General features: G+C 53.9%; 6 protein-coding genes across 6 annotated transcripts; 2 read left to right on the forward strand and 4 right to left on the reverse strand.

Moving 5' to 3' along the window:
- Positions 1-2,458: 2,458 nt before the first annotated feature.
- On the forward strand, positions 2,459-4,094 carry BROUX77_002757 (uncharacterized protein; the record flags this gene model as incomplete). Its single annotated transcript, XM_073747332.1, has 2 exons — positions 2,459-2,540; positions 2,599-4,094. 2 exons carry the CDS (start codon positions 2,459-2,461, stop codon positions 4,092-4,094), a joined length of 1,578 nt encoding a protein of 525 aa, XP_073607839.1.
- Positions 4,095-4,229: 135 nt separating this feature from the next.
- On the reverse strand, positions 4,230-5,005 carry BROUX77_002758 (uncharacterized protein; the record flags this gene model as incomplete). The annotated part of the gene is made up of 2 exons (XM_073747334.1): positions 4,230-4,843; positions 4,918-5,005. The coding sequence occupies 2 exons, from the start codon at positions 5,003-5,005 to the stop codon at positions 4,230-4,232; spliced, it is 702 nt and encodes a 233-aa protein (XP_073607840.1).
- Positions 5,006-5,571: 566 nt separating this feature from the next.
- BROUX77_002759 (uncharacterized protein) lies at positions 5,572-7,593 on the forward strand (the record flags this gene model as incomplete). The annotated part of the gene is made up of 2 exons (XM_073747335.1): positions 5,572-5,738; positions 5,811-7,593. 2 exons carry the CDS (start codon positions 5,572-5,574, stop codon positions 7,591-7,593), a joined length of 1,950 nt encoding a protein of 649 aa, XP_073607841.1.
- A 779-nt stretch (positions 7,594-8,372) lies between these two features.
- Positions 8,373-9,978, reverse strand: BROUX77_002760 (uncharacterized protein; the record flags this gene model as incomplete). Its single annotated transcript, XM_073747336.1, has 4 exons — positions 8,373-8,444; positions 8,505-8,890; positions 8,965-9,517; positions 9,598-9,978. 4 exons carry the CDS (start codon positions 9,976-9,978, stop codon positions 8,373-8,375), a joined length of 1,392 nt encoding a protein of 463 aa, XP_073607842.1.
- A 1,311-nt stretch (positions 9,979-11,289) lies between these two features.
- BROUX77_002761 (uncharacterized protein) lies at positions 11,290-12,380 on the reverse strand (the record flags this gene model as incomplete). The annotated part of the gene is made up of 3 exons (XM_073747337.1): positions 11,290-11,539; positions 11,622-12,222; positions 12,302-12,380. The coding sequence occupies 3 exons, from the start codon at positions 12,378-12,380 to the stop codon at positions 11,290-11,292; spliced, it is 930 nt and encodes a 309-aa protein (XP_073607843.1).
- Positions 12,381-13,200: 820 nt separating this feature from the next.
- Positions 13,201-14,845, reverse strand: BROUX77_002762 (uncharacterized protein; the record flags this gene model as incomplete). The annotated part of the gene is made up of 3 exons (XM_073747338.1): positions 13,201-14,219; positions 14,276-14,572; positions 14,818-14,845. The coding sequence occupies 3 exons, from the start codon at positions 14,843-14,845 to the stop codon at positions 13,201-13,203; spliced, it is 1,344 nt and encodes a 447-aa protein (XP_073607844.1).
- Between the last annotated feature and the right edge of the window lie 1,355 nt (positions 14,846-16,200).

Genomic DNA, 16,200 nt, shown 5'->3' on the forward strand with positions numbered 1-16,200 from the left:
ATGCCAGCCAGCATGCGTTTACATGTACCAAGTGACTCGGCGAGTTATTTGAAGACGCAAAACAATGATACAGCATGGGCTAGAACATCAGTCTCACTTCCCATGAAAAAAAAACAAAGTGAAGAAGCGTCTCGATCGCTGGTGTTCGGCCGGGTAAGCCACGGAGGATCAGCGAGCCTCCATTCATACTGAGAGGAGATTTACTGGGGCAAGAGCGAGAGGCGGGACCGGGAAGTAGAAAGTACGAGTGGGGAAGAAGAGAGAGGGGGGCAGAGAGAGAGAGAGAGCGAGGGAGAGAAACCTTCCGTCTGGCCATCATCGTTGCCGTCGTCCAGCGCGCCGACGCGTGGTAGCTGTGTGGTGGGCTACAGCATGGAGTCAATTATGCAGCCATGTAGTCAGAGTTAACTACATGCATGCGTAGAGTAAATCTGCACCCGAGAGATGCTCGTGCTTCCTTTCATGTTGTAAGCCAAGCCAAGCTACGGCCGGCGCACAAGCGGTCTGCAAAAGAGCCTCAGTTATCTCTGGGTCTCTGGGTCTCTGGCTCCGATGATGGAATTCCCACTTGTTTCCACACGTTCGTTCTGCACGTTCCACTCTGGTGCATTGGCTGGGCGATCCATCATAGGAAGAAGAAGAAGAAGAAAAAAAAAAGTGGCCGAGGGATTGGCAGAGCCTCCGTCCCATCTTGTACATCGAGTTAGGTACAGGTCTAGATCAGATTCCCCTGTGGGTAAAAAGAAAAAAATAAGAGAAATTCTGCGGAATCCACATTTCTTTTTTTATTGTTAATTTTCTGAAGAAAAAAGAAAAGGGAAAAATAGAAGGAAAAAAAAAGACTCCCATAATGGGTGGTCGAATAATATTGTTGTTGTACTACTGTCACTAGTACGTATCCACTTTCTTCGAAGGAAGAAGCGAATAACTATGGATTTTCTTGCTTGCTTTATTTTATTTTTAGTGTGGTACATGGTGGGGCTCATATTAGTGACAGGTGCAAGCATCATGGTCAACCTCAGAGAAGAGAAGCCAATACAAAAATATGAAGAAAAAGAAAAGAAAAAAAAAGCACACAGCCATAGAAACAGGCCAAAGCTGGCGTGGGCCCCGAGATCCTGAGTGTATTGGAACGCTGCTTCAAGAGACACACTACACAGCTGCAAGTTGCATTTCACAGACAAGCCGTCCACAGGAACAATGGCTACATGCAACAAACTACAAAAACAACATGGTTGTTGTGTCAAAAAACTGTTTGTCCGGTTTTAGTCCCGATTGGCGCACTAAAGAAAAGCTTCCAACGCTATCAGGGTGGAACGGACGGGTTGTCTAGACCCTTTTGTTTACTCTCCCACATACGAACGAATAAGAATAAGTAACACACAAGCGGACAGAGAAAACCGCGAGGTGTAGGCATTTCGTGGGGCTTTTTTTTTTCTTTCTGGCTATTCTATTTCAAGCCTTGGGTTTCTGCAGTCAAAGACCTGGAACTTGGGACACAGTCCTGCCGGAACCGAACTTGTGCCTGGAAGAGCTTCACTTGAAGCTCTCGGCGTGAGCGCCGCTTAGTCTGGTCTCCTGGTCATCTCACCTCTCCTCCTCCAACCCGCTGCGGCGCAAGCGGTCGTCGTTGAAATAAAACGCTTTGAGACACTAGAGATCTCAAGACAAGAGGAGAAGGAAAAAGACGCGAGACCAGATTCAGTCCAAACCCAAGCGGCCAACAGCAAAAAAAAGAATGTAAAGAAAAAAGTGATCTGGAAAGGAAGAAGAAATTCACAGCAAAGAAAAAGTTTTCCGCCGCCTTTTTGATGTTTTCCAGCGCTCCACTATTTTTTTTTCTTTTTCTTTATCGCTATCACCACGTGCACTTCTGGCCCTTGCTGTCGCCGCGAGTTTCTTCCCTCAAATAAGCCGGCAGGCCCCTCGTCGGTTTGTCTTTTTTTCCCCTTTCCTCTTTACACTTTTCCGCATGACTAAAATCAACCGAATGTGACCTCTTCTCTACTCGCCGTCGGTCATACTTACATGCTAGAACAAATGTCGAAAATTGGATGTTTCGTCGCCATCTCTGTAAAAAACGGCTGGGGCTGCAAATGAAAACTTCTTCCCGGAAGTTGTGCGCCGGCCAAAGATGGTGATCTCCCACATTGCGTATTTTGGTGATCCAGCACGCGTTAAACGGCGTCATGTGGTCACGGATGTATAACCCTAATATACCGATTTTGTACATCTAACCCTACTGATATTGTCATGGAATGTTCTCTTCCAACCCACAAAGTGAACCAACTCCAATCACAGCATATTGGACGTTGGCCTGGAACCTGCTGCACGTGACGCCGTGTTTTTAAAGAAACAAAGCAATACCTCAAATAAGAGGACGTACACTCCTGATCAAGAATCCTCAACAGTGCCACCACTGTGTCATCAGCCGACTAGCTCCAGCATCTTCGACACTATGGCGCCCGAATCATATGAGGCCAAGCCCCTGCCGCGACAGCTCAAAGACCAAGTCCAGATCTACTTTGAAGAACAGCTGTGTGAGTCCCCCAACAGCGAATTGTGTGGATCCAGGCGCCCGCTAACACGGCATATCAGATACCTTTGGGTTGACCCTCCTCAACAATGTCCTTGCAAGTGGCGCCTCCTCCGAGCAATGCTCCTGTGAACCTCGGCCCGTGCCGCCACCGCAGTTCTTGGGCTTCATATGTAACCTCATTGTGCATCCGCGCACGACCTCACGCGCCGACACGTTGGAGGCGCGCCACGCCGCCACGCAGGCGCAGGTATATCTGGAGAACCTGCTACACATGGTCGGCCCGATTGGCAGCCGGTTCAGCCAGGCCTTCCGTTTCAAGCCACAGAATAACCGGCGGCAGCGCGGCGCGTTTGTGCCCGAGAGCACGTCGGGGAGCAGCGACTTGGATGAAGACGACGCCGTTGGCGGCACCACTGCAACTCTGTGGACAAGCAGCCCGGACTTTTGGTCGGTTGTCGGCTGGGCCTTGAATTGCAGCGTTGCACATCCGGGGCGGTGGGAGTACTGGCACCCGTGGCTGGAGCTCATGATTGATATCATTTTGGAGGACTGGTATTACTACTGCGACGCTTCCGTTGAGTTTGACCATGAGGTTCGAATGGAGATTCTGCGCAGGTCTATGCTCCTCATGTATATTTCGGACAAGGGGGGCCGCAATAGCAACGGTTTCAAATGGGTTCGAAAGGCCATCTTTGCCGATGGAAAGGGAGGGTCCGCTTCAATATTCCAGGAAGTCTTCCCCAATGAGACAAAGGGGGTGTCCCGTCCACAGACCAAGAGAAAGCGTAATCAGACCATGGAGCTCGGCAAGAACCAGTTTGGCGACTACGACAGCGATGAAAACTGCGACCTTTCCATGATGGAGAGTGACACTATCAACCCACTGGACGACGGGTCAGAATCGTTCGATAACTCGGAACTCGACAAGGAAGAGGTTGATCTGTACATTGAGTCTATCCCCGTGCGAATCAAGTTGATATCTATGCTTTCGCACGCAGCCGCCATCCTTGAGACCGAGTTTGTGTCTGTCGATAGCTTCTATGAAGATATTTGCCGCGAGATGCGCCAGCACCCATTTGCCATTTTCCAGGTATTTGTAAGCTTCACCGCCACATCGATGCAGTTTCCGCAGTATATTTACATGATGCGCGAGCTCTTTGACCAGCTACTTCCGCCGAACTGCATGCAGCCGTCCGACATTGACGAAGCGGCCGAGGTCGCCGGCTCAATCACGCAGGAGATTCTCGAAGAGTGCTATCTGCAGCAGCCGGCTGCCACGGTCACGTACCGTGACAACGCACAGCTACAGCTTCTCTGTGAGCAGACCATCATCGCACTCAACTCGGAGAGAATGGTGTTCTGCACGCAGTCGTTGTTGCAGGCGGCCGAGAAGGGAACAGCTGTGCGCATGAAGAGGGTCAAGCACCCTCGTGGACACAAAAGGGGACTGAGCATGTCCGACCAAGCAGCAAAGGAATATCTCGAGCAGGCACCGGCCCGGATGAAGTTTATCCTGGAAAACATCGACAAAGAAAAGGCTACGACACATGAGTAAGACTGAGAGGGTCTGGGTTTTATTGTGGTTGAAGTATCTCATTACTTCTGTGACTGTATTAAGTTCCATATTGTACATGTGCTGTATTGTTACATAGACGAAGGCCATCTGGATCTGTGTAGGCTAGAGGCTGATTCACCGCCTGTTTACAACTGGAGGGACCCAGGACTCGGGTTGCCAGTTATCGCCAGGGTTCTTTGCATTGGCCCACGGGTCTGCCATGCCAAGGGGAAGCGTTGCCTTGACTCTTTTGAGCTCGCTAAGAGCATGTGGGATTGGGGATGGGTCGGACGGCCGAGAAGGAGGGGCCGTGTCCTCCGCAGTAGCAGTAGCCGGCACAGCCTGCGTTTCTGTTTCCCGGGCACGAGACGCCGTATCCTCCGGCACTCCAGCGCCAGCCCGCACATGCACCGAGGGCCGCGACGAACCGAGCACATTGCGAGCCTCCTCCAACAGTCTGCGCTCGGCCTCGGTCATGTCTGCCACGCGCGGCTTGGCAGCCCAGCGCGCCGATGCGCGCTGGGCCAACTGGGCTGTAGCTTCCTGGCGCCGCACGTCGGCAATCTGCTCCTCAATGGTTGGCGGCTCGGCGCGCACGTGGCGCAACCACTGGTGCCACACCGGCGGCACCTTGAGGTCGGAAAAGTGCGACTTGCCGGGGGCTTGGACGATGCGGCGCCACGTGTCGACGGGAACGTAGCCGCCCGGGTCGCGGAAGATCCAAAAGGTGTTGCCGTGGAAGTCGTAGCCTGTTGCAGAAAGAGGGGTTAGAGTGCGATCGCAGAGAAGACGGGAATCAGCCGGAGTCGGAGGGCCGGCTTACCGACAAAGCGCCGCTTGCGCCAGGGCAGCGAGAGGGCTTTCCAGCGGTACCAGGCCAGGCGCAGAGGCGATGGGTGCTTGATTTGCATAGCGGAGCAAAAGTGCAGGCATAAAAGAGAATATCGGTGGGGGAGCGGGCGAGCTTGAGTCTGGCCCCAAGGGAAAGGTGAAGCTCCAGCCAAGCATGATGATGACCTGCTCAATTGCAGACATGTGATTGGGCGCCACACTTCCAGCTCTGCGCCACATCTGAGATGAGCGTACGTGGCGCTCCCCGGGAAACGTCATCACACCTGGAATGGAGATGCAGACCCAAAAAGTGAGGCCTGACAGTGCCAACCGCCCCTTTTCGTTGCTGTAGCTTTCTTTGATTTGCCGCGTCTCGCTTGGCTCAGCCTTTTTCCCCATTTACGTGGATATTCTGGAATCTCCCTTTGCCTGGCTGACCGCAACCTCTTTGCGATATATCAGCTCCCCGTGCTTCCATCATCGCCGCCAGCTCGCCCCGCTTTGGCTGCAAAGACCAGACGAAGTCGCTTGCTCACACACATCAACACGCAAGATTATCTGATATCATAACCTGCATATCCAGATCCGAGACCAATTTACACCCGCACCATCTCCTACACCATCGACAACTCGCCCGCCCGCCATCATGGCCTCAGTATCATCCCTAGACAAAGACCTCCGCCGCCTGCGCCTTGAGAAATACACCGTCTCTAGCGTCAACGAAGTGCGCAGCTGGATTGAGTCCTCACTGGGCGAGAAGCTGGCCTCTGACGATTTGTTAGAGGCTTTGCGAGATGGCGTTGCTCTCTGCAGGTATGTGTTTGGCCCTGTGGCTCTACGTCTTTGGCGACTCTCTTCCAGCTAACTCACGCGCGGCTTCTCCAGACTAGTCAATTTGGCCCTCCCGCCGCCAGGCCTGCGCTTCAAGAAGTCTGCCATGCCCTTTGTGCAGATGGAGAACATCTCTCTGTTTCTCAAAGCCTGCCAGTCGCCGCCCTTCAATCTCTTGCAGCACGACATGTTCCTCACCGTCGATCTTTACGAACAAAAGGATCCCGCCCAGGTTCTCCAGTGCATAGGATCCTTCAGTCGCGCGGCCCATCTGGCCAATCCCGCAAAGTTCCCCACCGCTATTGGCCCGCCGCCAAAGTCGCGCCCAAATGGCACCCTCAGCCCAGAGCCAACTGGCAGCCAGGCCGCCCGTGGCCGTGCTTTTTCAAATGCCAGCAGCGCCTCTTCAAACGCCCCCAAGCCATTTCTGTCAACTATGCGCACCGGCAACCCGGGCTCGGATCGTCTCAGCCCTGTATCACCAGGCCCCACGCGCAAGGTCTCGACCTGGGCCAAGAAGGATCAAGAGGGGAGCACATCCCCAGCGTGGAACATTGCACAGTACGGATACATTGGTGGCGCCAGCCAGGGAAACCTTGGCATTGCATTTGGCGGCAGACGACAAATAACTGGCTCTGGCCCCAGTGTGCCTAGCCTTCAACAAAAGGAGCTTGCCCGCAAAATGAAAGCCGAAGAGGAAGAACGCCAGAAACAAGAAATGGAAGAGGAGACTCGCCGCCGACAGAATGAGCGCGTAGCCGAAGAAGAACGCACCCGTCTGGAAGAAGAGCGCAAGTGGGAGGAGGAAACCCAGCGCGCACGCGACGAAGAGAGACAGCGACAACAAGAGGAAAAGCGCCGGTGGGAGGAGGAAGAGCGCCAATGGAAAATCACCGAAGAAAAACGCAAGCAGGAAGAGGCCGAAGCCGAGCGCCGCATTGCTGATGAGCGCCGCAGAGCCCGCTCCAACACGCGGCCCACCAGTTCAAACTCCATCCTTACCGACCAATTCCTCAGCCAGTACGCATCCGACTCCGAGCCAACCACCACCGCCGCTGCCACCGCCGCCGCCGCTCCAAACGCCGAAGTCGACTACCGAAGCCGCGTGCGCGAGCTCGAAAAGGAACTAGAACAAGCGCGCCAGCGCGAGCAAGAGTACGAGCGCGAGCGCCAGGGCCGTCTGGGCATCCGCAGCGCGCCCCTCGACGCGCGCCAGCGCTCTAAGAGCCGCAGCGCCGCGCCCGCGCGCCCGCCTAGCCGGCACGACTCGTGGTCGCGCGACCAGCGCGAAGTCCTGACGACCCCGAAAACACCAACCACCGCCAAGCCCTCGCCGTTGGCCTACGCCCACCAGTCCGCCGCCGCAGCGGCCAAGTCGCCGCGCCCGCTGCCCGCGCGCCACGCGAGCCCGCCGCAACAGCAGCTAGCCGCGCAATCCACGGCGGCGCCCGCCACGCCGCCAACGCACCAGACGTATGCGCGCGAGCTCGACGCGTCTGCCGGGCGCGACGCGGCGGACCAGCGCGGCCGCGCCGCCAGCGGCGACAGGCCTGCGGGGACCGCTGCTGGCTTGGCCGCCGGCAGGTCGCTCCTGCTCGAGCGCGAGATGGAGCGAGAGCGCGAGCGCCAGCGCGAGTGGGAGTCGGCGCAGGAGGAGACGGCCAAGGCGCCGCGCGATGCGGCGGGCGTCGATGGCATCGGCGGCGGCGTCGGCGGACGCTGGGATGTGAGTCAGTTTGCGGGGTACACGGGCGGCGATAATTTGAATCGGACGGACCGTGGAGGCATTGGCTCCACGAGGCGGCAGATTGTGGGTGGGCCGAGACCGTTGCGGTAAGGAGGACGGGGGGGGGGGGGTATATTAGAACCGACGGGAAGAAGAGCATGTGTTGGACATTGTGCGGTGATATACTACCAATGTTTCTTTAGAGATTTGATTATAAATGTGTTGTTACATGAAGTCTTTTTTGTCTTGTTTGTTCTTCATAGGTATTTATTTAGATGAGCTACGTGATTGGGATATGAAACTGGGCATATACTCTTCGACATCATAGACTATAGTATACTACCGCCAGCAGCATCTCTAGAGAGTGTTTTTTTTCTTTTCGCCCTGGCTTGTTCATTGGCCCTATTTACATCTAGTAGCCCAGATGTTCTTTACGAGGGCAGCGTTTCTTGGCCATCGCCCAACGCGATGACCATAGGCCGTGTGAGTAGGAAAAGGGAGAAAAAAAAACAAAAGGCCTAGTAGTGTAGCAAGTAGTGGTACAGACAGAGGTTTTCTTTTTTTTTTCTTTTCTCCTGACGTGACTTTGATAGGTCGCCGTCTCCGCAAGTCTGTAACAAATTAAGGAAAAAAAAAAGAAGAAAAAGGGTGAGAGAGAAAGCAGACAGACGTGCTGTTATGACAGCCCTTGTTGCCGCGGCTTTTTTTCATGGAAGGCATCCAGGTTTTATTTTTGTGTCCCTGGCTTGCCCTTAGATTGCACTCGGTCTCGAGAACAGATTATATATTTTGGTTGGAGAGAGAGAGAGGACAAAGAGTCAACCGTCGGCATCTGTCTTTTCTTTTCTTTTCTTTTCTTTTTCGTTTTTCCCTTGTGTAGGCTTCTTTGATTAGTTTCCGGCCAGCTCGCGCTGCACGACGCTGACTTCGTTCATCCACGTCTTGGCGTTGATTGCCGTCATCTATCCGAGGCGTTAGTACCGAGATGCAACTACAGCAAGAACAAAAGAGGCTATGTTTACCTTGAGATGCACGTTGATCGGCTTGCCGCCCTCGAGCGCTGTGAACATGATGCCAGTCGACTTGAGACCCTCCTTGAGCTGGAACTTCATGGCCGGCACCAGAACGGTGTTGAGAATCACACGGCCTGTATGATCCTGGCGCATGATGATGCGCGCGCCCTTGAAGTTGCTCTTGTCGACGGCCTCGTCGCCCTCGAGCGTCGAAGCGTCAAATGTGCCGGGGATGACGCTTCCCGTGGTGTCGTAGTCAACGCTATCCTTTGGTACATTGAGCTTGACGTTTCCGGCACCACGCTCTTTCCAGCCCATGTCAGCATCGAGATGATACAGGCGCGCGCGCACTGATATGATGGTGGCCTCGCCGGATTCACCATTGTTGACCTCGACTGTGTGGTGTTGCGTTAGCACCAGCTGGTCTGAACAAGGAAAAAGAAAACCATGCAGCTTCAAATTGACTTACTCTTGTGAAGCCTAACCTTTTTCTCCTTTTCTTCCTTTTCCTTTTCTTCACCGTCGCCGGTTTCTGGGGCGTCATCGTCATCATTGTTCCCAGACGCATCGCTCTCGTTGTCGCTCTCTGGCGCACCAAAGGGTTTCGCAGCCTTTGTGGGAAATGAGGAATCACCCGGCTTGGCAAAGGATGATAGTTTGCTGCCGCCAACACCACCAAAGCCTCCCGAGCCGCCACCAAACACCGATGCGCCGCCGAGGGTCGAGCTGAAGGGCTTGGCGGCCCCGGAACCCGCTGCGCCGGCTAAAGAAGAAAAGGGCGACGAGGTGCCGGAGCCAGCGGCAGAACCAAAAGACATTTTGGGCGCGGCAGATGTCGAGGAAGCGGATGAGCCAAACGGAGAAGTGGTGGATGCGGCACCGCCACCAAAGATGCTAGAAGAGGTACTGGACGTGCCAAAGGGTGAGACGGTTGACGCTGCACGGGCAGCAAAGCCTGATTTGGCGAATGCAGAGGCGGAAGTAGACGGGAGAGGCTTGTCCTCGGAGGGTTGGTCTTTGGCCTAGCAAATGGGGCAGCAAGAAAGGTTAGTTAACAGAATAGCTGGAGTTAAATTGATTAGATGGAGGGGCAGGCTCATACCGGTTGTTCGTCATCTCGCGGGCGCTTCTTCTCGGGCTCTGCAGTATCCGGCTTGCCTAGCAAAGCAGCCGCCTTGTCTGGCGTATCGAGAATCTGGTCATGCGCGCGCTTCTTCTTGGGCGAGGCGACTTGTTCGCGGAGGCCGTCAGCCTTGGAATCTGAAGTGGCCGACGCAGCATCTGAGTCGGGCGTGGCGGGCGCCGACGTGGGCGTACCATTGGACGCCCCGGCCGGGGCCGCAGCCGTCGTTTCCTTTTCGGATTCGGAGATGGAGGCGTTCTTGAGCTCTTTGCGGGCGGCAGTGGTGTTGGCGTCCTCGGCCGCTGGCGCTGAGTCAGCGCGATCACTGGAAGACGGGCTCTCAATGGGTTTCGTGGTCATTTTGGGAGGCCAAGAAAGAAAAGGCTTCAACTCTAGCGCCGGGGGAATGGCCAATTTGTATGGAGGGGAGAGGAGAAACAGCGTGAGGAGAAGGGCGAAGAGACCAAGGACGAGGAATTAGTGCCGGAGTATTAAAAGTCGATAATATTGGAATCGGCGGATAATGAAGGAACACGAATCGAAGACGGCGAATTGGGACAGCAGACGCCACAAGAAGAAAAAAAAGAGAAGTAGAAAAGAGAAGAAGAAAATTTGGTCAGTGGAGGTTGAAGGCGGGAAGGTGTGAGGAGAAATTCAAGATGGAAGGTGAACAACGGGCAATAACCCAAAATCCAGTCCAACCCAAATTCAAAGGCCAGCCCTGGTTTTTGGGCCAATTCGGGCAGTCGCCAGTTGACAATTCAGCCAAGCCAAGAGCCAGCCAATCCAGAGACAAGCCGCCCAACTAACCCTGCAAAAAGAGGAAGGAGTCCCTGGGCTGTACCCATCTGTTGCCAGCTGTAGATTGAGAATTCACCAGCTGGCACAGGGGCAAGCTTAACTCCTGTGGACTCTTAGTCCCGCTCTGTTCAGGCGGCATGGTGGGCCTGGTGGACAGTGCTCTTCAACAGGCCTGTAGCCCTGCCGCGCAGCCCTGGAGGGCTTTCAATCTGCAAGGGCCGGGCCGCTATGAGGCCCGGCGGCCCAGCAGCAGCCCAGCAGCCATGCACAGCGCAGTCTGGCCGCCGCGTTTATGTTGACTAGTCCAGCTGCGACCAAGACAATTCCAACCCATTGCACGGGTTGTAGCGGCTGCTGGCCCCTTCTGCACTCACCCAGAGCCCAAATTCCAGCGGCAACCCCAAACACAGAGCCCCATCCCATCACCATCGCCTAAGCTTGGCCTGCTCAGGCTCTGAGAGCGGGGCTATTGTCCAGCACAGCACATCCTCCGCGTGCCAGCACGCAGCTACATACACACATGGCTGTGTACATATGTATGTACATACATTATTACATACATATGGACGAGGATGTTAGTTACAGTTTGAGCAAACACGGGCATTAGTCTGCCGCCATCCATCCACGTCCACGGTACACCCGAACATGGCTGGCAGGGCCAGGATTTGCACAGATACACGAGCAGGCAGTTTCAACAGAGAGAGAACGGAACACAACAGAAGAGAGTATGAATAGAATGGATGCGGTATAGAGGAGCCACTTCCCCTGCTCCGAGAACTGTAACAAGCTTGATGTATCAGCAGAAGCCGAGCCAGACCGGGCTGGGCTGGGCTGGGCTGGGCGGGACTGACTGGTGGTCGCCCTGCCCCTCTAACTGATGAAGCAAAGACAGCCAATGCCAATGTAGAACACAACCAGCGGGTAGACTGCCAGAGCCACCCGGTTCTTTACAACGCCAGATCCTGCCAGAATGCTGATTCCTGCTGCCATGGACCACAGAACTAGGAATATGTAGATGGGAATCCGGGCAGCCCAGTACAGGCGGAAAGCCGACAGTAGGGCAGCAATAACAAGCGGGAAAAGAGTGTATCCGATGATACAGACGCTTTGTGAAAATGATCTGTTCATCCGCCAAAAATAATCATGGTTAGTACTTTTGCTTCCTTTGTTGTTCTTTTTGTGTCTTCTTCGGAAACACTTACATGCTGCCTCCCAGAAGGCGGATCTGCAGCGTCACGACTGCCTCGCCAATCCAAACCATGGCAAAGATGCCACTGAACACGGCATCTCTCTGCTCAGGCCGAGCGTGAACACTCAGCAACACGCTCAGGGCCAGACAAAAGATGAGCGGGCCCCAAAGGTCCCAGTCGCGCAGACCCGGCGTCATGTGGTTCGTGGACACCAACGCCTCGGCGTCCATGACTCTGCCAGCCAGGCTCGCAATCTCGTCGCGCGCACCCGTGATGCCGGCCTCACGGAGGTTTGCATAGGCGCCGCGCAGGCCGTCGGTCGACTCGAACATGGAGCCGCCCAGAATGTATCGCGGCCACAGCACCTCCTGCATCTTGCCCCAGATGGCCAACATGTCGCGGCGCAGCGTCGCCCAAACCGACTCGTCGATGGTGTTTTGCGCGGCGTGGCGGTCCTCGCCGCCAATGCGGGACGTCAGATAGCTTCCAGTGGCGCTGTTGGCGCTGCGCATCGGGGCGCCCGTGGTGTGTGATGACGAAGCGCCAGCGCTGCTAGAAGAGGGGCCGTTGAGAGGCCGGGTGTCGAGAGGGTCATCGAAGTCGTTGAGATCAGCTGTGGGAGGAAGATTTTGTGTTAGAGACAAGTTTCTTTTTCCATGGAGCATCTGAAAGAGACAGAAAGCAGCGCATACCATCATCAGGGTCAATCATCTCATCGTCATCAATCGTGGGCTCTTCATAGAGCTTTTTATTGCTGGCAGGCGGAGCCATCTTGACTCGTGAGCTCGAATTGCAAAGCTGGTTCGAGGCGATGTGATTGGCACGACGGCGCTGAAGATTATGTCTCCTTCGGTTTCGGCAATAGCGGCAGCCTGGATGTTGATATCCGAAGCAGAAAGGAAGCTCTAGCTAAAGCAAATCAATCGGGCAGAGAACACGTAGATGGACTTGTGAAACAACCACCAGAGGGCCCAAGAGGAAATGTATGGGCCAGTATCAAACTAGCGCGCGCGGAGGACGAAGTAAAAAAAAAGAGGCACTCGAGGCTAGTCGGTGAGAATTGACAATTGGACTTTTGGTGCAAAAATTAAAGAACGAAAATGTCAGAAGCTCCAAGCAAAAGCAGTGAAGCGAGGCAGGGAATCTGGAGATCCATAGAGATGCGTAATAGGAAGGAAGACGTGACAGTGTGTTCATATAGTGTGTTCTACTTTTCACACTGTGAGTCCTGACCCTTGTGCTCCTGCATTGCACAAAAAAGAAGAACGACATTGTCAAAATCTCACGCAAAACGGGACAATAATACGAATCTAGGCTTAGAGCTGACAGAAAACTAAGCTTATTACCAAGCCAAATATTCTTACCAATGTCTCCAAGTCCAAATCCAAGTACAAATATACACATACACACCCGTGATACATTCAATGTCAAGAGCCTCCATGCAAGCAAACAGGATCGTGTATTAGCCCACCAGGGGCATTCCCTGGCAATGATTTTGATGGAAATAATGAACATGTAGTTTCGCGAACAACCTCCCAAATACACAAATACACGCATCTCGTTATAACTAGCCAAACCCAAGTCTCCAAGTTTACCTGGTGATTCTGTTGTACTGATCTCTTGCTGGATCCAGGTCGCTGTCTTCGGGTGGCATAAGCTGGGGCTGGAAAGTGTACATGTTGTCTGGCGCATCGTACAAAGGGCTCATGCGATGATCGGAGCCATACGGACTCGCAGCAATATCGCGGCTGTAGCCGGGTGGTGGTGGTGGTCTTAGTGGCTGTGCTGTTGGTATCGGGGGCCGTGCCCGACGGATGACAACGCCGACGCCATCCGACGTGCATGAGATGACGGCTTCGACTTCTATCGAATGCAATTGCCGCGGACTACTGCGGCGACGGCGGGCCGGGCGAGAAAGCCACGACGACTCGCCTTCGGCTTCCATGGCGCCGAGGACCTCGGGAATGGCTGAAGATGGATTGATGGCGGAGGATGGCGGATATGACGTGGCGGAGCGCCAGGCAGTATTCTGCAGGCGACGTCGTTTGGGAGAGGGGGAGGATTCTGATTTGATTGGTGCTGCATTACTGCTGCTGTCGTTGCGGCTCTGCATGGGTATGGTGTCTTCGATGGAGCGGCGGATGCCGTGTGTTTCGTTAGTGTAGTCATGGTATCTGTAATCGTCGTATTCATAGTCGTGACAGTCATTATCGTCGTAGCTGTATTCGTCATAACTATCTTCCTGGAAATTCTGGTCGTCGTCCATTCGAGGATGGTAATACAAGAAACGCAGGTAGGCAAGGGAGTCGTTTGCCTTGGCGTTTTCAAGACAGCCGATGGACTCGGACAAACAGCTCGGATGGATGAACTTGTAGAAGCTTTCGTTGGTGATCTCGTCAGCGGTGAGGCCTATGATGTCGAAGACGGACTCGGTGGCGAACAGGATGGTGAGGGTGCGAGTGAAGCGATTGAGAATGAGAAAGGCCCGTGGCTCTCGGACCGTCGGCGGCATCTTGTACTTGGGAGACAGCTGCTCAAGCATGTGATACATGGGGTCTTTGGCTGAGCATTTGAAGAGCTGGCGGATGCGAGGAGCATCGTGTGCGCGACCTGATTCATGGGGGTCAGACTAGTGTGGCCATGGGTGTAGAGAGAGGGTAACTTACGCTCGCTCTTGGGAGTGTGCTCATACAAACCAATGCGAGATACTAGCACGTCCTTGACAACGGTAAAGGAGCACTCGCATTTGACATAGTTGCCATTCTTGTCCAGGAGATGCAGGGTGTGTAGAACGGAAGCTTTATCCAGCAAGATGGCTCTGCTGTAGACGCGCCGTGCGGTTTCTAGCTCGGCGGGATGGATAAAGTCGAAAGCAGAGCGGTGTTGGGCTTCTTCGGGAGTGTATCCGAGAATGTCCTGAACAGAGTCTGTGGCAAAGATGATTCTGCACTTTTCAGTGAGATCTGGTGGTGGTGGTTAGTTGGGAGTAGAAGGAGAGGGGGGGGAGAGGGTGGGGGAGAGGGTAGAAGGAGAGAGTGGAAGGATAGAATGCAAGATTAGACTGCCAGGCGAGGTGGTCCGGCTAGGGTTGAAGAGAGGCCGAAGTGTGGAGGTTAAAAGGGAGGGATGGAGTTGACCAGGTTGGCTTTGCTAGTGAGTGCGCTACAAGTAGTACTTGTGTACGCAGTTACTTGTACAAGGGACATACCGTTCATGGTCATGAATGTGACCTCCATGTTGGAAGGGCTTGGCGCATTAGGATGTACGGCCGTCTAGAAAACGAAGGACCTGTACTTGGAGAGTGGTAGTTGCGGAGATTAAGAGAGAGGCGGCAGGATTGCAAGCTATGATCTGGGCGGAGGAAGCAGTGGTGGTGGTGATGTCAAATTGGATGGCGAGGCGGAAGGCTGGATATGTGAGGGAGATGCAAGAAAAAGGTATGGAAAGGGAAAAGAAAGCGAAAACCGGAGAGTCGAAGCAGCAATGGAAGAAGGAGAAGAAGAAGAGAAAATAAAAAAAAGGAAGGGCTTGGCTTGGGGAGCCGACAGCCGAGCTGCACGGACCGGCGGGGAGAAAGCGAAGATGAATATCAAGGCGAAGGAGACGGACTTGGCCGGATGGCGATGAGGAGCGGAGTTTATCAAGAAAGGGAAGGAGAGACCAAGGAAGCAATTTCTCGATACGGAAAATGAAAAGAAGCACAGAGGAAGGGCGAAGAAGGAAAAAAAAAAAAAAAAAAGAAAAAGGGAAGGAGGTTGTGCCGTCCGAGAGTGGGAGCGCGATAAAGAATTTAGGCAAAGTCCAAGTCCAAGTTAAAGTGGCAGGCAGTTGGGAGGTAGGGCCAGGGCCACCACAGAGGCAAGGCCAGAGAGTCGGAGAGGCAAAGCCAGAGAGGCAAAGAGACGGAAGGAGAAGCAAGAAGAGAAAAGAAAAGAAGAAGAGAAGAAAAGAGGCCGGCTGGAGTCTCGACAGAGAAGAGACAGTTTTGGCGCGAGGACAAAGGGAAGGTGGTGTTGTGGCTTGCAGGAGGCAGTTACGGTATGAGTACAGGCAGCACCTGGAGAGTTATATGCAACTACCAATTTGTGTCGTTGATTTATTCCGTCTTTTTTCGAGGGAAGTGTCGTCTGTCTTGTATTTATTTACTCGCCTGAACAACATTTGCGACGGACGGGTGTTGAGTTGATGAGGTAGGTGAGTGCAAAAAAAAAGTATTTCATTTTGAAGGCCGTCATTCATTTTCACCAGTCACACCACAGAAAACAAAGGAGGGAGGGGTGTGAGAGTCGGGCGTGAACGATAAAATGGCGTTGATATAGGTCTGTACAAGTCGGCGGATATATGTGAGTGAGACAAGAAAAAGAGAGAAGCGAGAAGGAGTTGAAGAGCAGAAGAGAAGGCAGGCCAGTAGCAGGCAGGTACTTGCCTTACTTGGCCTGCCTGGACTTGGTAGGTGGAGGCTTCTTGTACCGGTACTTGCAAAATTGCAACAAGAACAGAAAGGACACTCGCTTGCCCGTATAGTAATTGCGCGCGGGGAGAGGAGGGAAAGAACCGAAAACATACACATCTACATTCATCCAGTCAATGT

This window comes from Berkeleyomyces rouxiae (genome assembly GCF_048999995.1).
Source record: "Berkeleyomyces rouxiae strain 22BRR77 chromosome Unknown BrBRR77_ptg000002l, whole genome shotgun sequence".
In the NCBI taxonomy this organism is placed as follows: domain Eukaryota; kingdom Fungi; phylum Ascomycota; class Sordariomycetes; order Microascales; family Ceratocystidaceae; genus Berkeleyomyces; species Berkeleyomyces rouxiae.